At 42.0% G+C, this 15,467-nt stretch overlaps 1 protein-coding gene across 1 annotated transcript; it reads right to left on the bottom strand.

Moving 5' to 3' along the window:
* Positions 1 to 4,096: 4,096 nt before the first annotated feature.
* Positions 4,097 to 15,467, bottom strand: alkal2b (ALK and LTK ligand 2b). The gene is made up of 6 exons (XM_023396423.2): positions 14,913 to 15,467; positions 13,956 to 14,206; positions 9,884 to 9,937; positions 9,154 to 9,234; positions 7,689 to 7,768; positions 4,097 to 5,891 (listed from the first exon to the last, which is right to left on the bottom strand). The coding sequence occupies exons 2-5, from the start codon at positions 14,194 to 14,196 to the stop codon at positions 7,704 to 7,706; spliced, it is 441 nt and encodes a 146-aa protein (XP_023252191.1). The 5' UTR covers positions 14,197 to 14,206; positions 14,913 to 15,467; the 3' UTR covers positions 4,097 to 5,891; positions 7,689 to 7,703.

The raw sequence follows: 15,467 nt of genomic DNA on the forward strand, positions 1-15,467 counted from the left end.
GGGGGGGGGGTGGGGTGGGGGGGTGTCAGTGATTGAATTATTAAATTATAATAAAATAATAATAGTAATAATAATGATGATACGTTTTGTTAATATAGAACCTTTCAAAACACAGCTGCAAAGTGCTTTACAAGAAAAAATATTATTTCTCAGTGGGCAAATCAGGACACAACCACTGTGAACATCTGGCGTCTGTGACAATTAGTGAAAGACTGTTAACGAACCTGTCTCACATGCACAGAAACCACAACCGTACCTGTCATTGCTCCAGTCTGGGTCATGCCGTCCACGCCCCCGAGTTGTCAATCAAACATCCCCGCCCAGGTATGTGGGACACGCGGTGTATGTGAGCTCCTGTGTATAAAAGCATAAGTACAAGAATGTGTTTATTTAAAGTGTTTGTGAAAGATATTTCTACGTGCTGAGCAGAAGCCTTCGTAAATCAGTTAAACCATGACCTGGATGACTGAGCGTCTTCACTGTGTGAAACAGTCTGGTGTTGGGATGTAGACAGTAGCAGTACAGACCTGGCAGAGACTCAGGTGTCATTCATCACAGATTAGTCATTACCTGCCACAGCTGTTAGTCACCTCAGTGCACTGCTCCTCCTTCACTGCTTCTATTGTTTCTACTGCTCTTTATATAACTTCAGCTTAATTCAAAACCACAGCAGGTACTTTATGTTCCATTATTCTTAATTATAATTACCCAACTGTTTCACTGACAACATTGTGCAACTTCTAAATCACCTGAATCCGCTCAATAAAGAAAATCAGAGCAGGTTCAGCCTTTAAAAAGTCACTGTGGTTGGTCTGGTTATGAAGCTATACTGTAGCTGTGTGCTAAATGGTACCAGTGGTTTGTTTTAAGCTAATTGCTAACATTAGCAACCACTAGCAACCTAGTTAAATTTATATTTCAGTATTAGTATCATGAGTCAATAAAGCTAGTTAATGTTCATTAAAGCTAGCATTCACTAAATCATTAATTTAGTCTAAAATTAGCTAACACGAGACAAGTTATTTTACTCAATGCTTAAATTAGCTAACAACTCAAACAGCTCATTTGATAAAGTTAGCATTTAGCCACTTAAGACTTTGGGTCCATATTGTAATTATTGTTAAGTTTATTGTTAGCTTTCAGAAAAAAGTGTTAGCTCGTAAGTTTAGCTATTAGAAGCTATTTGTATGTTTTGCTATCGCTACATAGCCAACATTAGCATTAACAGCTGTTTACTCACCAGTCTAGAAGAAATGGTGCAAGTTCATCATCAAACTTCACCAACAGCTGTCTCCAGCGGTGGAAAGCAACTTCAACTTCAACGTTAACGTCTCTATCACGTCTTTTCTTCTACTGGTTAGCATGCTAATCAGTGGTTAGCATGCTAACCAGCTAGCATCGGCCCGTCTCATCACTGTCTGATAGCAACTCATTTAGCCTGAAAACTAGGTAGCACTGCCCAGAGGATGTATTATAAGCTTTTGTGTTGAATCTCTTGGTTCAGCCACAATCACCGCCACCGGCTCCCGGTGATAAAACCATGTAAAGCGGCAGAGGAAACGTACTGCTGTTTGCTAATGTTAGCAATTATCCAGACACATGCTAACAAACTAAACATGCTAAACATAGCATTAAAGCCTCACATCTAGGTCCATAATACTGTGTTCACATTGTTTAAATTATAATGACAAACTATGAATTTAGTTAAGTCTGAATTAAGTTTCGTCTGAATGGTTACAAATACGTTTTACAACACAACAAAAGAAGCTAATTTAAGCTAATTGAACAAAAGGTTAGCACTTGGGCTAACTACTTTGGAAAAATGCATAAACACTCAAGCTGGAATAACATGCCATCATTATTAATATCATTAAGACTATTATCCACAGATTGATCCACAATTTCCTTTAATTTGTTCACAGTTTTCTGGAGATTTAAGATACATGTTAAATTCCTTTATTATTATTATTATTATTTTGTTCCTTTGCTCATTACATAAATAAAATATATATAATATAGCAATAGCAATGACTCATATAAATCTTCAATACGATCCTTTGTTTATTTCTGCAAATTTCATCTAAAAACTAATTTGATTGAGTTTAAAAATAGATGTTCAAGACAAGGGTTGAATAGATGGGGAGGAGGTAAAAATACATAACAAACTGAAAAGAAAATAGGTTAAAGGAAAAGAATCTGCCCTCCGTGCAGTCATGAGGACTGTGGGAAGTCATGTTTTATTCCTCTGATATCATGTGAACGCAGACTGGATTGATTCCCAAACCTCCACTGAACCCTGTCACGCAGAAAAACATTCATCAGGAGAAAACCAGCTGTTTATGTCTGCGGACATACGAGACAAGGACAGATGGACTGTGCCGCAGTCGTATCGACATTTTCATTTTTAAAGATTCTGGGATGAAGCAAAAAAAGAACAATTTAAGGCATAAAAGGCCACAGAATACATATACATATACATCACAAGTATCTGATTATTAAAATTAAGTTTTTCAGCATCAGACTTTATGAGTTAAACTTCACCAGACTTCAGCAGGTAAATTTAAGTGGCACGTTTTATTCTTTCATTCAGACATTAACTAATATTTTATGTCATTTTACACCGTGGTTCAGTTTGAATACATTCTGGTACATTTGGTTTGGTTTATCTAGGTTGCTGTGAAAGTTGTCAGTCAGACCAAGGCTGCTGAAGGCGTGTGAACAGGAAGTCAAATGGACTGACATAGCTCATCCAGAGTCAGATTTCACACCAGCCCAAACAAACTGTACAAAAAGCACCAGAGACTTTTTGAACCCAACCAAACAGGTGACACCCCGAGGCCCCTCAGAGGACGTGGTCTCCATCCTGTCACAAATCCTAGAGCAATTAATTTGTGGTGGGATCTGAACTCAGTCTGACCCAACTTTTGCTTCGCTTTAATTTTGTGTTAAAATAAACTGAACCAGCTGGAAAATAGAACATTTTTATCAACTGATCAACTGATTCAGAACAAAACAAAGCTACTATATTGAAAACATCCTAAGACCCTGTTCAGGTGGTCTTGTTCCGGTTTTCGGTTCACTCCAGAGTTTGTTTGACTCTTGAACCAAACAAACACACAAGAGGAACCAGAGCTGAAACTGTTCACCTCAACAGAGACAACACAGCTACAAATACTGATGTGTGTGAGTGTAATATGATGAATGTAAGCTGTTGCCAAAACTGCAGCAGAGCTGGTCGGACTGCAAACACACACACACACACACACACACACACACACACACACACACACACACACACACACACACACACACACCTTTGACAGTTTGCCTAATTACTATGAAAATGGCTGTAAGTGATATTTTAGGCACATGAAGACAAACGCAGACAGGCAGACAGATCATTAACTGGTTAAAGAAGTTCTGGGTAATCATGTTGTGGCTATTATTACTACAGCTGTTACCATGGCAACGATCCGACCAAAAAAAAAAAAATCATACAGCTGCAAACACATTCACACCACATTTTTCTTCAGATATCGTTTCCAAACAATAAGCAAAACACTCAGTCTTTTCCTCACCATCATCATCATCATCATCATCATCATCATCATCATCATCATCATATCTGTTTGTTTTAGTAGCTACTGATGATGCCATGATTTGCCAAAACCCAGGCCGACATGTCTCCACACAAAGTTCAAAGTGAAGTTCTGCTGGTTTGAAGAGGTCGAAGGAGTTAATCAGACAAGCTTTTCTTTTCTTCATAGCACAGAGGAAATATTCACTTTCAACATGTAACTGTGCAGCAGCAGCCAAAGTCAACAGTGCAGCTATGTGGTTCACCCTGTCAGAGACGAGCAGCTCCTCCAGCAGCCGCCGACAAACACCTGAAATAACCTGGAGTTAATTATTCTTTAAAGGAGCTGAACCAACTTTGGGATCGTTCGTGTAATAAACAACCTGATTGTCATTTTGTTAAAACAGAAAAATTCCAGGACTTCATCCAATCACAGGCTGACGTGAACATATATAACTGCTATAGAGATTTAACTCAGCGAAGAAACGCAAAATAAAAGTCTTAATTTGGAAAAACATATATATCAAACGTGCGTCTTTATTCCTCTTTCAGTATGTACATATTGCACACAGAGCTGCAGGTAGCTCTGTTCCTCACACGTGGCGGCAGCTTCAACAATATAAATACACTGGAATATTATTATATTATTATTATTATTATTATTATTATTATTATTATTATTTTGCATCATGTAACATAAAACACATTCAGCATCTCGGACGTTTCTGTCTCACAGGATGACAGAACAGTTAGCTGTGGTCCAACCGGAGGATCTGTCCGTGTAGTTCCTCCTACGGCTTCGAACGGAAGGTAAAATATAATTTAGGCGTCCATCGTCCAAAATTACACAAAAACCAAAACACTGTTGTTCTGCAAGAGCAGGAAGAAGACATCCGTCCCGTGGCAAAGTCTCGGGGGGCAAACAGAAAGCTTTAAAAACATTTCTCTTGATTTCAGAGCAGCGACACAACTCGTTCCAGCTCCTCGTTTTCCAGACAAAACTCCTGCAGCTCCATTAGAAACCAGTAGAATCCTCATCCAGAGGAAAAATAGAAATCCACTTTTTGCTCAGTCTGAACGTGAGAGGCTGAAGATCAGTTTCCTGCCAGCGCGTTCAGCCAAGTAGAGTCCGGTAGAATACAGCAGAACACAGCTGAGGTGAGTCTGGTTGTGTAGACTGGATTTAGAGGCACAGCACAGTGGGTGGGTTGTCAAGGACATTAGAATAGAATAGAAAAGAATAGAAGAAGAAGTCCAGACACAACTTCACTGTTTCAGGTCACTCTCTGTAAAAAAGCCACGGTCCAGCAGACAGACACATGCAGAACAGCTGGTGCAGCATTTAGCAGCTAAAGAGCCAGATGTTTCCCTCAGGAGCAGGTGGAGACCAAACACTGAGCTAAAAGAGAGAGAGGGAACACTGAACTTATACCGACTTAAAAAGCTGATGATGTGTCCTCAACTTGTTTCTGCTGTAAACAAGTTGACAATCAGTTGTTGCAGGTTTAAGTTTGGTGAAGAAGAGTCGGGTAGTTTAGGTTGTTTTTCCCGCAGGCCTGGCAGCTGTGCAGAGTCACGCTGTTGTGATGCTGCTTGGTATCAGGCCTGAGAGAGGACAACCTCCATCGGAGCAAAGCCTCTCTCTCAGTCTGACGCCTCAACGTGTTTGTGCTGGTAACTGAACAGAGAAAACTCTGTTGAGGATTTTACCTGAGTCTCTGTGTTTGGTTTAGTTTCTTTAAAGCCTCATTTCACTGTTTCCTGCTGCTGCTGCTTCACTCATCAAGCTTATATACACTTTCTAACTAGCTGGAGGCTTTTATTGTGAAGGTCTCAGTGAATTAACAGAGCCATTGTTCACTAAAACCTCAGCACATCTGGTCAGAGGTCAGTTTACTTATTGCAGGGAGGAAAAGCAGAAACAGACTGATCAGCACGCGTCCAGTAACTCAAGGTTAACATCCTCTTTTACACGCTGTTGTGTTATGAACTGATTACATCACAGTTTACTAACTTACATGCTGTAAACTCTTATGATCTCGTTGATCTTGCTCTGGAGCTGAGACACGCAGTGGAAAGTAGAAGCCGAGTGGAGAAGAAGTAGAATCCAGAAAGAACGGGAGGAAAGTGAAAGAATGGAGTAGAATAGAAAACAGTGCACTCTGATCAGTCGGCTGAGCTCATTGGCTGCAGGACACGACCTCAGAGGAGTTTCTATTGGCTGTGAAAACTTCTGCCGCTCGTTAGGAAATGAACCTCGTTAGGATGCCCTGCCCTCCTCGTTGTCACGGCAACACTGCCCGTCTGTCAGAGGCTGTAGACGGGACACAGAGAGAGAAGAGAAGGTGAAGTCAAGCTTAAACTGAAGTTTTCAGGTTAAAACACAACATGAAGCAACAAACCGTCTCTGTAACAGGAAGCTGTGTCGACCGTCAGCTGGTCAAACTGTAGCGTGAAGGTGCCACGTGTTGTTCTTCAGGCTGAGGAGCGTTTGCAGCTCTGAGTATTTCCCTGACACATTTTTAAAGAACGGCAAAGTTAAATCAGCAGCCGTGACAGAACGTGAGCATCTGTTAGTGGAGGACAGCTGCAGGGAGGAGGAACTGTAGAAATAATTATTATAGTAACAACAACAAGGAAGACACGAGGTCAAAGGTCAGAGGTGATCTAGTTGAGCTCTTTCATAAAGTTATGAGACTCTTCGAAGGAAGAATAAAAAGTTGAAGCAGCGCAGTTCGAGATATCCCGACTTTTATCCCCTAGTCTGAGTCAAGCTCCAGAAACACTGGAACTACATTTCCCATGATGCAGCTCTACAGGGCTCTACAGGTTTTACAGGTTCCAGTATTTACAGGTGTGAAAGTCCAGCGGCTACAGGTTCTGTGGGTTCTGTTGACTCCGGTTTTAAAGAAACATCAGGTTGTTCAAGCTCAGTAAAACTACAGATTAAGGATTTACCGGTTCTACAGAATCTGGACTCTCGTCCCACATGTTCCACAAGATCGACAGACTCTCTGCTCTACGGGTTCTACAAACTCCAGGTTCTATAGACTCCTCTGCAGGTTTTTATAGACTTCAGGTTCTACAGGTTTTATAAACTCTCTGTAGTTTTATTGTCTCTTTATGGTTTTAAAGAAATCACAGGTTCTACAGGCTCTAGAGATTACAGCATCAACAAGTTCCACAGGTACAGGTTCTCTTGGTTCTACTAGTTATATAGACTCAGCCCTACAGGTTCTACAGATACTCCTAATTCTTAAGTCTTTGCAGACTGTGTGGTTTTCATGTCCAGGTTCCACAGGCTCTAAACATGATGCGAAGTCAATGCGTTCCACGTAGTCACGGCTCTACAGGTTCTACGGTTCGACTGACTCTATATTCAGGGGCCACGGGCTGCAGACTATGTTCTACGGCGTTCTACAGACGATATGTTCTGCAGGTTCTCAGGTCCTCTGTGGTTCTCCTGCTTCATTACGTTCTACAGGTCAGACCACAGGTGTTAGGGACTCAGTGTTCCTCCTGGTTCTTCTCCGTCTCGACTCGTCGTTAACTTCAGATAAACACATTTTCTTTCCGGCCGTTAAGTTTGGACTCAACAATCGTCACATTGTCGTAGTTGTTTGTTCTCTTCTTCTATGATCTCTATTGAAACGGCTGCCGGCAGCGCTGCCCTGCGCCCTGAATGATGTCAGATAATGATGTTCTTACTCTGCTTTAGGAACAAACTTTGGGTCGGTTCTCTACAGTGTGACTCGCAACAAGGGACGAAAACAGACAAAAACATTTTGACTTTCTTTTTTGAATCAAAGAGCTCCTTTAAGGAGGGAACAAGCCCTCGTGTAACTGTCCTCAATATGGTTTTTATCTTCAGACTTTTAGGCTTTAAGTTAATGAAGTTCTTTCTTTGAACACTGAAAAATAAAAATCTGGTTTTCATCATTATGATCACATTTGTTCCGCCTGTTCTGACCTTTGACCTCTGTGCTTTTGGCCACTGCTGCCTCCTCTGTAGTGGTTCGGGGGGGGGGGGGATAAATTACAGGCAGAACCGTGTTTAAGATGAATATTTTGCTTTGTATACATGAATGTCCAAGTTCAAACTCAGTCTCACCGTCTCTCAGTCTGTTTATCTCTCCGTGCAGCGAGGGCTGTTGGCCAGTTGAGTCAGCAGACGAGCACATCTTTTATAAACTGCGGGGGACGAGAACAACAGAGTGTGTTTATCTGTGGTTAAAAATATGTTGAAACGTTCTAAAAACAGACACGATTTACAGCTGGAGTGTCACAAGGTTCAGGTTGTGTTTAGCCTAGCTTAGCACTGTCAGCGTGTGGTTTGTTTGATAAATGCTGTGAAAGAAATATTGATGTGAATTAGGTTGTTTCTCGCATTAATTAATGGTTTCCAAACTTTAGTCATATCATCTGGAAACCGCCCAAAAATGTCTCGGCCGACGTGTCACGGCAGGAAAAGAACAGGTGGAAACAGTGACAGTGACAATGGCTCCGATCCAGAAACTATTTCAGTGCAATGCAGCAATTAACAAGTGAAACACGTATAAAAAGCTCAGTTTAACTTCATTAGACTAAATACTGAAGGCTGCAAAGTGTGTTTTGTTTTAGTAAAAGTATAACTGGGATGACTCGTGTGGTTTACACTCAGGCTATTCTAATTCTTTCTAACAAGTCTTTAAAATAATGATCATTTTCATGGCATGTGCTGTGGTATGTGACCCAGAACAGGCTCATTGTAGTTTGTCAGGCCTGTCCCGAGATGAGTCTAAATGACACAGAACTCAACAGGAAAACATATGAATCAACACAAACAATAAAACAGTCATTCTGCTGTCATGGTGAAAAAACTTCTGTCCAAACCCTCATGCCTCACTTTTAATTTCAGGTTTTTCCTGCATTAATTATGTTTCTTTTGAGGACTGGTGCCGTATGACTTTGTTCTATATTTTCTAATAGATGTAAATCAGTGGCAAAAACCAGCTGCAGTCAAGTGGAAGCAGGAAGTCTCATGAAGTTCGAGCACTCCAGTAAAGAAGCAGGAAATTGTACCAACACAGAGCTTCAGCAAATGTTCTTATTTATTTCCACCTTCGCTTTCTGCTGTTTCACAAACTGACTGAAGTTTGAACCTCCACAGCTCCTGTAACTTTTCTCTTCAACAGGTAAACCAGCTGCTACATTCACAATGATAACTGAAAAATACCTGCATGAACAGGCCACAACATAAACACACACACACACACACACACACACACACACACACACACTGTGTTACACTGTTATCAGTGTAATCGTGTCAGAACAGCAGCAGCTCTCATGATCTTAAATCATGCATATATCTCAGTGTTTATCTTGGAGAGAGAGTTTGTGTTTGTGTGTGTGTGTGTGTGTGTGTGTGTGTGTGTGTGTGTGTGTTAAAACAAGTCTTATCCTGTTTTAGATCTAGAACAAACTCCTGCAGCAACATGACACAGTAAAAATGAGGGGAATCGAACCGGCAACCGGTGGAATAACTGACATGATTTCACTTGTGTGTGTGTGTGTGTGTGTGTGTGTGTACTCACAGGTGGGTACAGTGCAGTCCCTGGTGTTGTGGTACAGTCTGTTGAAATGTTTTCTGCACTTTGGGTTGAAGTAAAGAGGACCTGAGGACAGAGTGAAACACACTTTAATGTCATTTAAAAACTCTGAAAACTGGACTCTGATTGGACGGAGGGCGTTTGTTAGCAACAGCTGTGACACACCTTCTCATAGGTGTTTTAATTTAAACCTCACAGACACGTAACAGTCGGGTCAAACATCATCATTTCCTGAACATTAGCTGGTATTTAGCTGTTAGTTACTGGGACAAGTGTCTGCTCGCTACGTTTTTTAAGAGAAGACGAGGAAATCATGGTGCAGAGAAGTGACACACAGACGCCATGATCCATCTGAATTTCCCAAAAAGACGAGACTAAAATTTAAAAAAACATACACATAAAAAGCCACCACACAAAGGGAAGTCACAACGGCCACTTGGTTTGAGTTTCAAATATAGATTCAGCATCATTTTTCCAGAAAGTCTTTTCAATATCTCCCTCTTTAACCGCTCTCTCTCCATCGCTGCCTCACAGGTGTCTCACTTTTATCTCCTCCCCCTCTAAGGTCGATTATTCTCTCCTTCTTCTGCTGCACTTCAGAGAATGATGAACAAACACAACCTGCAGGAATCCAGCTCGTTCACTCTGAGCACCTTTACAGCTCAATGATTCAGTCAGATCCATGTATTGTATGTTTAAGAGACGATGCTCATACCTGTCAGGTGTCTGATGAACTTATCCTTGTGCCGTGGATCTCTGGGATGACCCTCTGCAAGAGAAGCAACAGAAACACTTTTCAAACACATATCAGGCTTTGACATGTTTTAATCTGTTCATGGAAAACACAATAACACACAGGTCATTCAGATCAGTCAAACCACCTCCTGATGCTTCCCCCTGTGTTTTGTCTCAGATCTACAAACACAGGTTGTAGATTAACAACAGCTGGAAATGAACCTAAGTGTTTAAAAGCACTGAACAGACGGAGGGATTTTTATATTGTACTTTTCCACCTCTGGATATCAGGTGTTAACTGTGTCATTATTAATTAAATATCACATTTTAAAACAACATTCACAGCCAATCGTTTATGGAATAAAGGTTTATTCCAGGTTTGTTGTTGCTTGTTGTTGACACTGAGTCAAACTGAACAGACACGATCACTGGATCACTGTGATACTGAAGGAAACTTAAAAACCTTCTGGATGAAGTTCTGCAGCCTCTTTTTACTCTGGTGGATTTCTGGAGCTTTATTCTGGAGGGACGTTATCAGGAAGAGGAATTTACCATAAATCTAAAACTATGTTTTTAGAGTTTAGATGTCTTATTGTTGTTTTTCTAACTCCAGCCCTGAAGCAGCTTCTTCACCTCACACTCTCCCTCTGCAGCAGATCATACAATACAGCTTTACAACCTCCTCCAACACCTCTCTGATTTACAGAGCGTCTGTCCTTTGTGTTACTGTCAGCTGTGTGAGAGCTTTATGATTGTGGTACTTGCGTCACAGAAAAATGTGTGAATGTAAGAAGCTTCACTTTCACAACGAGCTCGTCGTTTTCTCATATGACAGATTGAAAAAAAAAACGTCATATGAAGAATTAAATCAGTGGAGAAACTCCTGAAGGGCAAACTCGTGACATGGGAAGATGCAGAAAGGCCGTGAGGCAGATCCACCTCAAGCTGCTGCTGCTGGATCAAATATCTCCACAACAGAGTCGTTGTTTCAGACAGAAAAGCCTCAGAACCTGCTCTGCAGAACACGGCAGCTGCATGTTTCTTTATGGGAAACACGTCAGAGGAACATGAGGGAGGTTTTTGGTGAATGTATGGGGGTCGTTCTGACGCTGGAGACTTTCCAGAGACGCCTTTAATCATTTACACTCGCACATGGTCACAAAGGGAAGTCACAACGGCCACTTTGTTTGATTTTCAAATATAGACTCTTATTTTAGCTCATATTGGAATCAATAAGCAGCTGAATCAACTGTGATCAGCTCCTGTCTGCAGTGAATCATGGATGTACAGACATCCATCACAGGAACTTAAAAACAGGAGGATTCTGTTCTGCAGCCTCTTTTTACTCTGGTGGATTTCTGGAGCTTTATTCTGGAGGGACGTCAGAGATGATGATATCCTCAGGAAGTAGAAGTCACACCGTTCGTTTCAAGGTTGTAAAGGATTATTCTGCACCGTTTTTTTTTTCTCTTTCTCCTTCTTATGCTGCACTTCAGGGATCAGTCAGAGGCTGTTCATGATGAACACACCTGTCTGGAGACTCTCCAGGAACGCCTTTAATCATTTACACTAAATGCAATCACATCACCTGACCATCATCTCTCGGCTCCTCACTGAAAGATTCAAACTGACAGTGAAGTCCAGCTCCACGGGGCTCAGGTGTGCAGACTGTGTCTTCCTCTCTCCAGCACTGCAGAGGATGTAGTAAACTGCTCTGGTCCCACACAGAGCTGAACTGCTTCAATTTAAATGTAGACGAAGACATGATGTATTTTAAACCATCTGCAAACGTGTTGCAGCCGAGCGGAGGCCGAACATACACGACAACCTCACGACTCAAACCCTCCCTGTCAGTTTCCGGATGGCGATCAGGACCTCGGACAGCTCCTACATCCCCGGTGGTCTCAGGTTCAGCACCACGGACAGCGGTCAGGCCTCCACCTCCATCACCATCAGGGGATTAAACACTAACGCCACAAACACTGTCCTGCATTTATAACGAGTACAAGTTCAGAAGTACAATCAGCTGAAACGTACAGAACGGTTCCTTCTGCAGGGTTAAAATATATATGTGTCATATTTAATCAAATTAGCATTATTCATTTCTAATGTTGTCGCTGGTTGATTAGATTCATCTATAAATACGTATTTCATCAGATCATCAAACGTTTTATTCGTAAAATCTTGATCTGAACAGAAACGACAGCTGTAAAATAAACGTAGAGAAAACTTCCGTATTTAAATGAAGTGGAGAAGAAGAACAAGTTGTACTGATTGTTACAGCTGAGGCTCATTGGTTAACTTTACAGAACTTTTTGTCCAAAGCAGTTTATGTTTTCTCTGCATAGAAACACATGTGCTCTCTGTCTGGGATTTAATGATTTGACTCCAACATTACATAAGGCAGATTTCTTCCAACATTGAGCATCCGTTAACCAATCCAGTATTAGTTCCCGCTTCACATACAGGACAGCTGCCTCCACACGCTGAGGCCGGACCGGTCCTGAGCGCAGGAGAAGACCCTGCCATGGTTTGGCATCAGCTGCCTGCACTAATGGAGCCGGCTGTAAATGCACTGATGAGTTAAAGTGGAGTCTCATCCCGCTGATCCAAACAACAAAGAGTTCTCAAGTGAGGCAGCGAGTCTCAGACCGTTGCATCATTTCTGAGGCATTTCTCTGATTTCTGCAGCGAAGCTCAGCCAGTGTTTGTGTTATCCTTTTATATAACTGAGGGTTTATTTAGCCAAAGGAAAACATGTCTATCTTCACTCAGTCTTAAACACACAAACTCAAGTTTGACCTTAAACTCTCACTAATTTATTGGTAGTTGTTCAAAAATGAAGCTGAAATTTAAAACTGCAAAGTAAGTCAGCACATTTACAATTCTTCATGTACTTTACTGAAGTATTTTAATTTTACTTCTACTTCACTACATGTTCTACTTCTTATTTATTCATTTTCTAAAACAAGTTACTTAAACAACTAGGAGGATTCACTTGGATTAAAACATGAGGATTTTATAAAATAGGATAAATTGTAATAGATTAAGCTCAACACTAATTAGAAGGATCTCTAAAGTGAGAGGCGTGTTTTCACAAATCGATCTGAGGATTTCCTCCTGCACGTTTTAACTTTATCACCACGATAACGTTTAAATATCAGAGTTTATAATCGAAAACCGTGAAGTTAACATGAAAAAATTGATGTAAATATAAATCCAAGCAATGGACAAAGAGCTGACTGTAAATCATTTTAAACCTCAGGTTAACTTTGTTTTATTAGTATGTAAAGAAACGTTCTTCAGTCTCTGAGTTTTAATTCCTAAAAACAATGCATGCTGGGAAGTAACATGCGAGTTGTGTTTCATTTAAAACATAAATTTAATGAGTTGAGTGAACTTCAGCCATTCATTCATGAAACAGCTCATGTTCATAAAGTCTGAAAATTAAAACTAGACATTCTCCGTTGATTTAAGTTGAAAGAACAAAAGTCACATATTTAAGTTGAGTTAACGAGATCAGATTAGTTGGTTCAACTAGACTCCTGTCAGATGTTTTACCCGGTACATCAGCCACTGTTTCACCTCTCTGTGTGTTCTGACCTGAGCCAGAGTCCACACCTGGTCAGTAACACGATTCTGACAAGACAACAGGATCCAAACAACCACCCGGTGATCGATGGTTCTGCAGGTGAAGTTACTGAGGTGCAATACTGACCCTAATTAATTATTATTTTACTTATTTAACTCATTCATCCATTCACTCATCCCATTCATTCATTCATTCATTCATTCATCGGTTTTACTCCTTGAACTGTTTGTTATGAGTCACTTCCTCAGCTCAGATTAACCACAGACCGCACTGTGATAAAGATGTTATCACACTTCACTGGAGGTTTTATCAGAGCGCACGGTGCAGTATCAGTAGTATCAGTAGTATCAGTAGTATCAGTAGTATCAGTAGTATCAGTAGTAGTAGTAGTAGTAGTAGTATCAGTAGTATCAGTAGTAGTAGTAGTAGTAGTAGTAGTAGTATTAATAGTAGTACTGACCCAGTCCGTGGTGTGACCTTCCCGCCCTCTCCGGGCTTCTAACCCCGTGGCCGCTGAGTCCCGCCGCAGGCTCCGCCCTCGTCCTCTGGTGGCGGCCGGTCAGCTCCAGCATGTTGCGGACGTCCAGACGCCCGTCCGCCCGGACGCCGGAGCTTCTGAGCAGGGCGGCCGCGGTGCAGCGTCCCGCCGCCAGCAGCAGCAGCAGCAGCGCGGACAGGACCGGGAGCCGCGGGAGCAGCATCACTGCGGACCTGAAGGAAGACACTTTCATTTATTGAGATAAACTGACTTTCATTTTGACTTTGGAACAAGATCCCTTCAGTAGGTTAGCCGGAGCTTTCGATCATGTCACATAACCCTCATCAGTAGGACCTTGAGGTGAGTGAGTGAACTTTAAAGCTCAGGAGAACATCTGTCTTCTGATGAAGATCATGATGTGATCGAAAGATCCAGGACAGGACTCAATGGAGCTCTTACTGAGATTGTTTTCTCGTGTCTCTCTATTTGATTCACACTCGGTTCAACTTCCCTGTGAGACGCAGCTGCAGCTTATCTGCTGTGAGTGCGTGAGATCCATCCGTGTGTTTGTGCAACAGCTGGTCTGAGAACAGTGCGCAACCATAATAATAATAATAATAATAATAATAATAATAATAATAATAATGCGACCATCAGTGCACGTTACACATCTACATCTAAAACAATTTAAAACCAAAAAGTTGATTTAATTCAGAATTTCACTGAAAGTTCTTCAGTTTTGGGTCAAAGTCAAACTGTTAAAAATTCCCTGCAGTTGTGAATCGATGATAAAAAATGTCCGACATTTGCTCCCAAACTATTTTCTGCTCCATCAGAGAAAGTTGCAGAAAGTTCAGCAGGAGAAAGAAAGTTTTCCCTCCCTAAACAACCTGTTGTAACCTCGTCAGTTCGCTGACTGGCGGTAAAAGGCAGAGTTACCTCTCTGGATCTCTCCTCTCTCTGCGGCTCTTTACGCGTCTCTGTGCGCCTCCGCTCCCCGGCGCACCGCTCACTGATCCCGGGCTCTCCCTCCCGGCTCGTCCCGGCGGGGTGACTCCCCGAGGTGTCGGACTTGTGCTTGTTGTTGTGTTTTTCTTCTGTTTTTGTGTTTACCTATCCCGGGTTACTCTCGATCGGAGCCGCGTGCCAAGCGCCGGAGCCCGGTGGCATCTTACACCGGCTCGGGTCGCTGGTGGAGCGCGTGGAGCAGGGGGGGCACCTTCATCGTCATCATCCTCATCACTGTCATCAGCCGGTCCTTCCAGCAGCAGCTGCCAGAGAGCGGCACGGGTTCATGTCTATCTGCGGACCGAAGGGAAGACTTCCAGTCAAGCCGGGATGAGTCCAATAAAAAGCGGGAGACACAGTGCGGATCCGGGACCCGGACTGGTTCTGTTCGGGTCTGCTTTATTCTACTGATCCTTCTCCTCCTCTTTCCTCTGTGGAAATAATCCTCCGTCCCTTCATCTCTCCTCACGCTCCAACTCTGCCAGA

The sequence above is a fragment of the Seriola lalandi genome, unplaced genomic scaffold, assembly GCF_002814215.2.
Source record: "Seriola lalandi dorsalis isolate HSWRI2012SDOR001 ecotype SW California unplaced genomic scaffold, Sedor1 jcf7180002054977, whole genome shotgun sequence".
In the NCBI taxonomy this organism is placed as follows: Eukaryota; Metazoa; Chordata; class Actinopteri; order Carangiformes; family Carangidae; genus Seriola; species Seriola lalandi.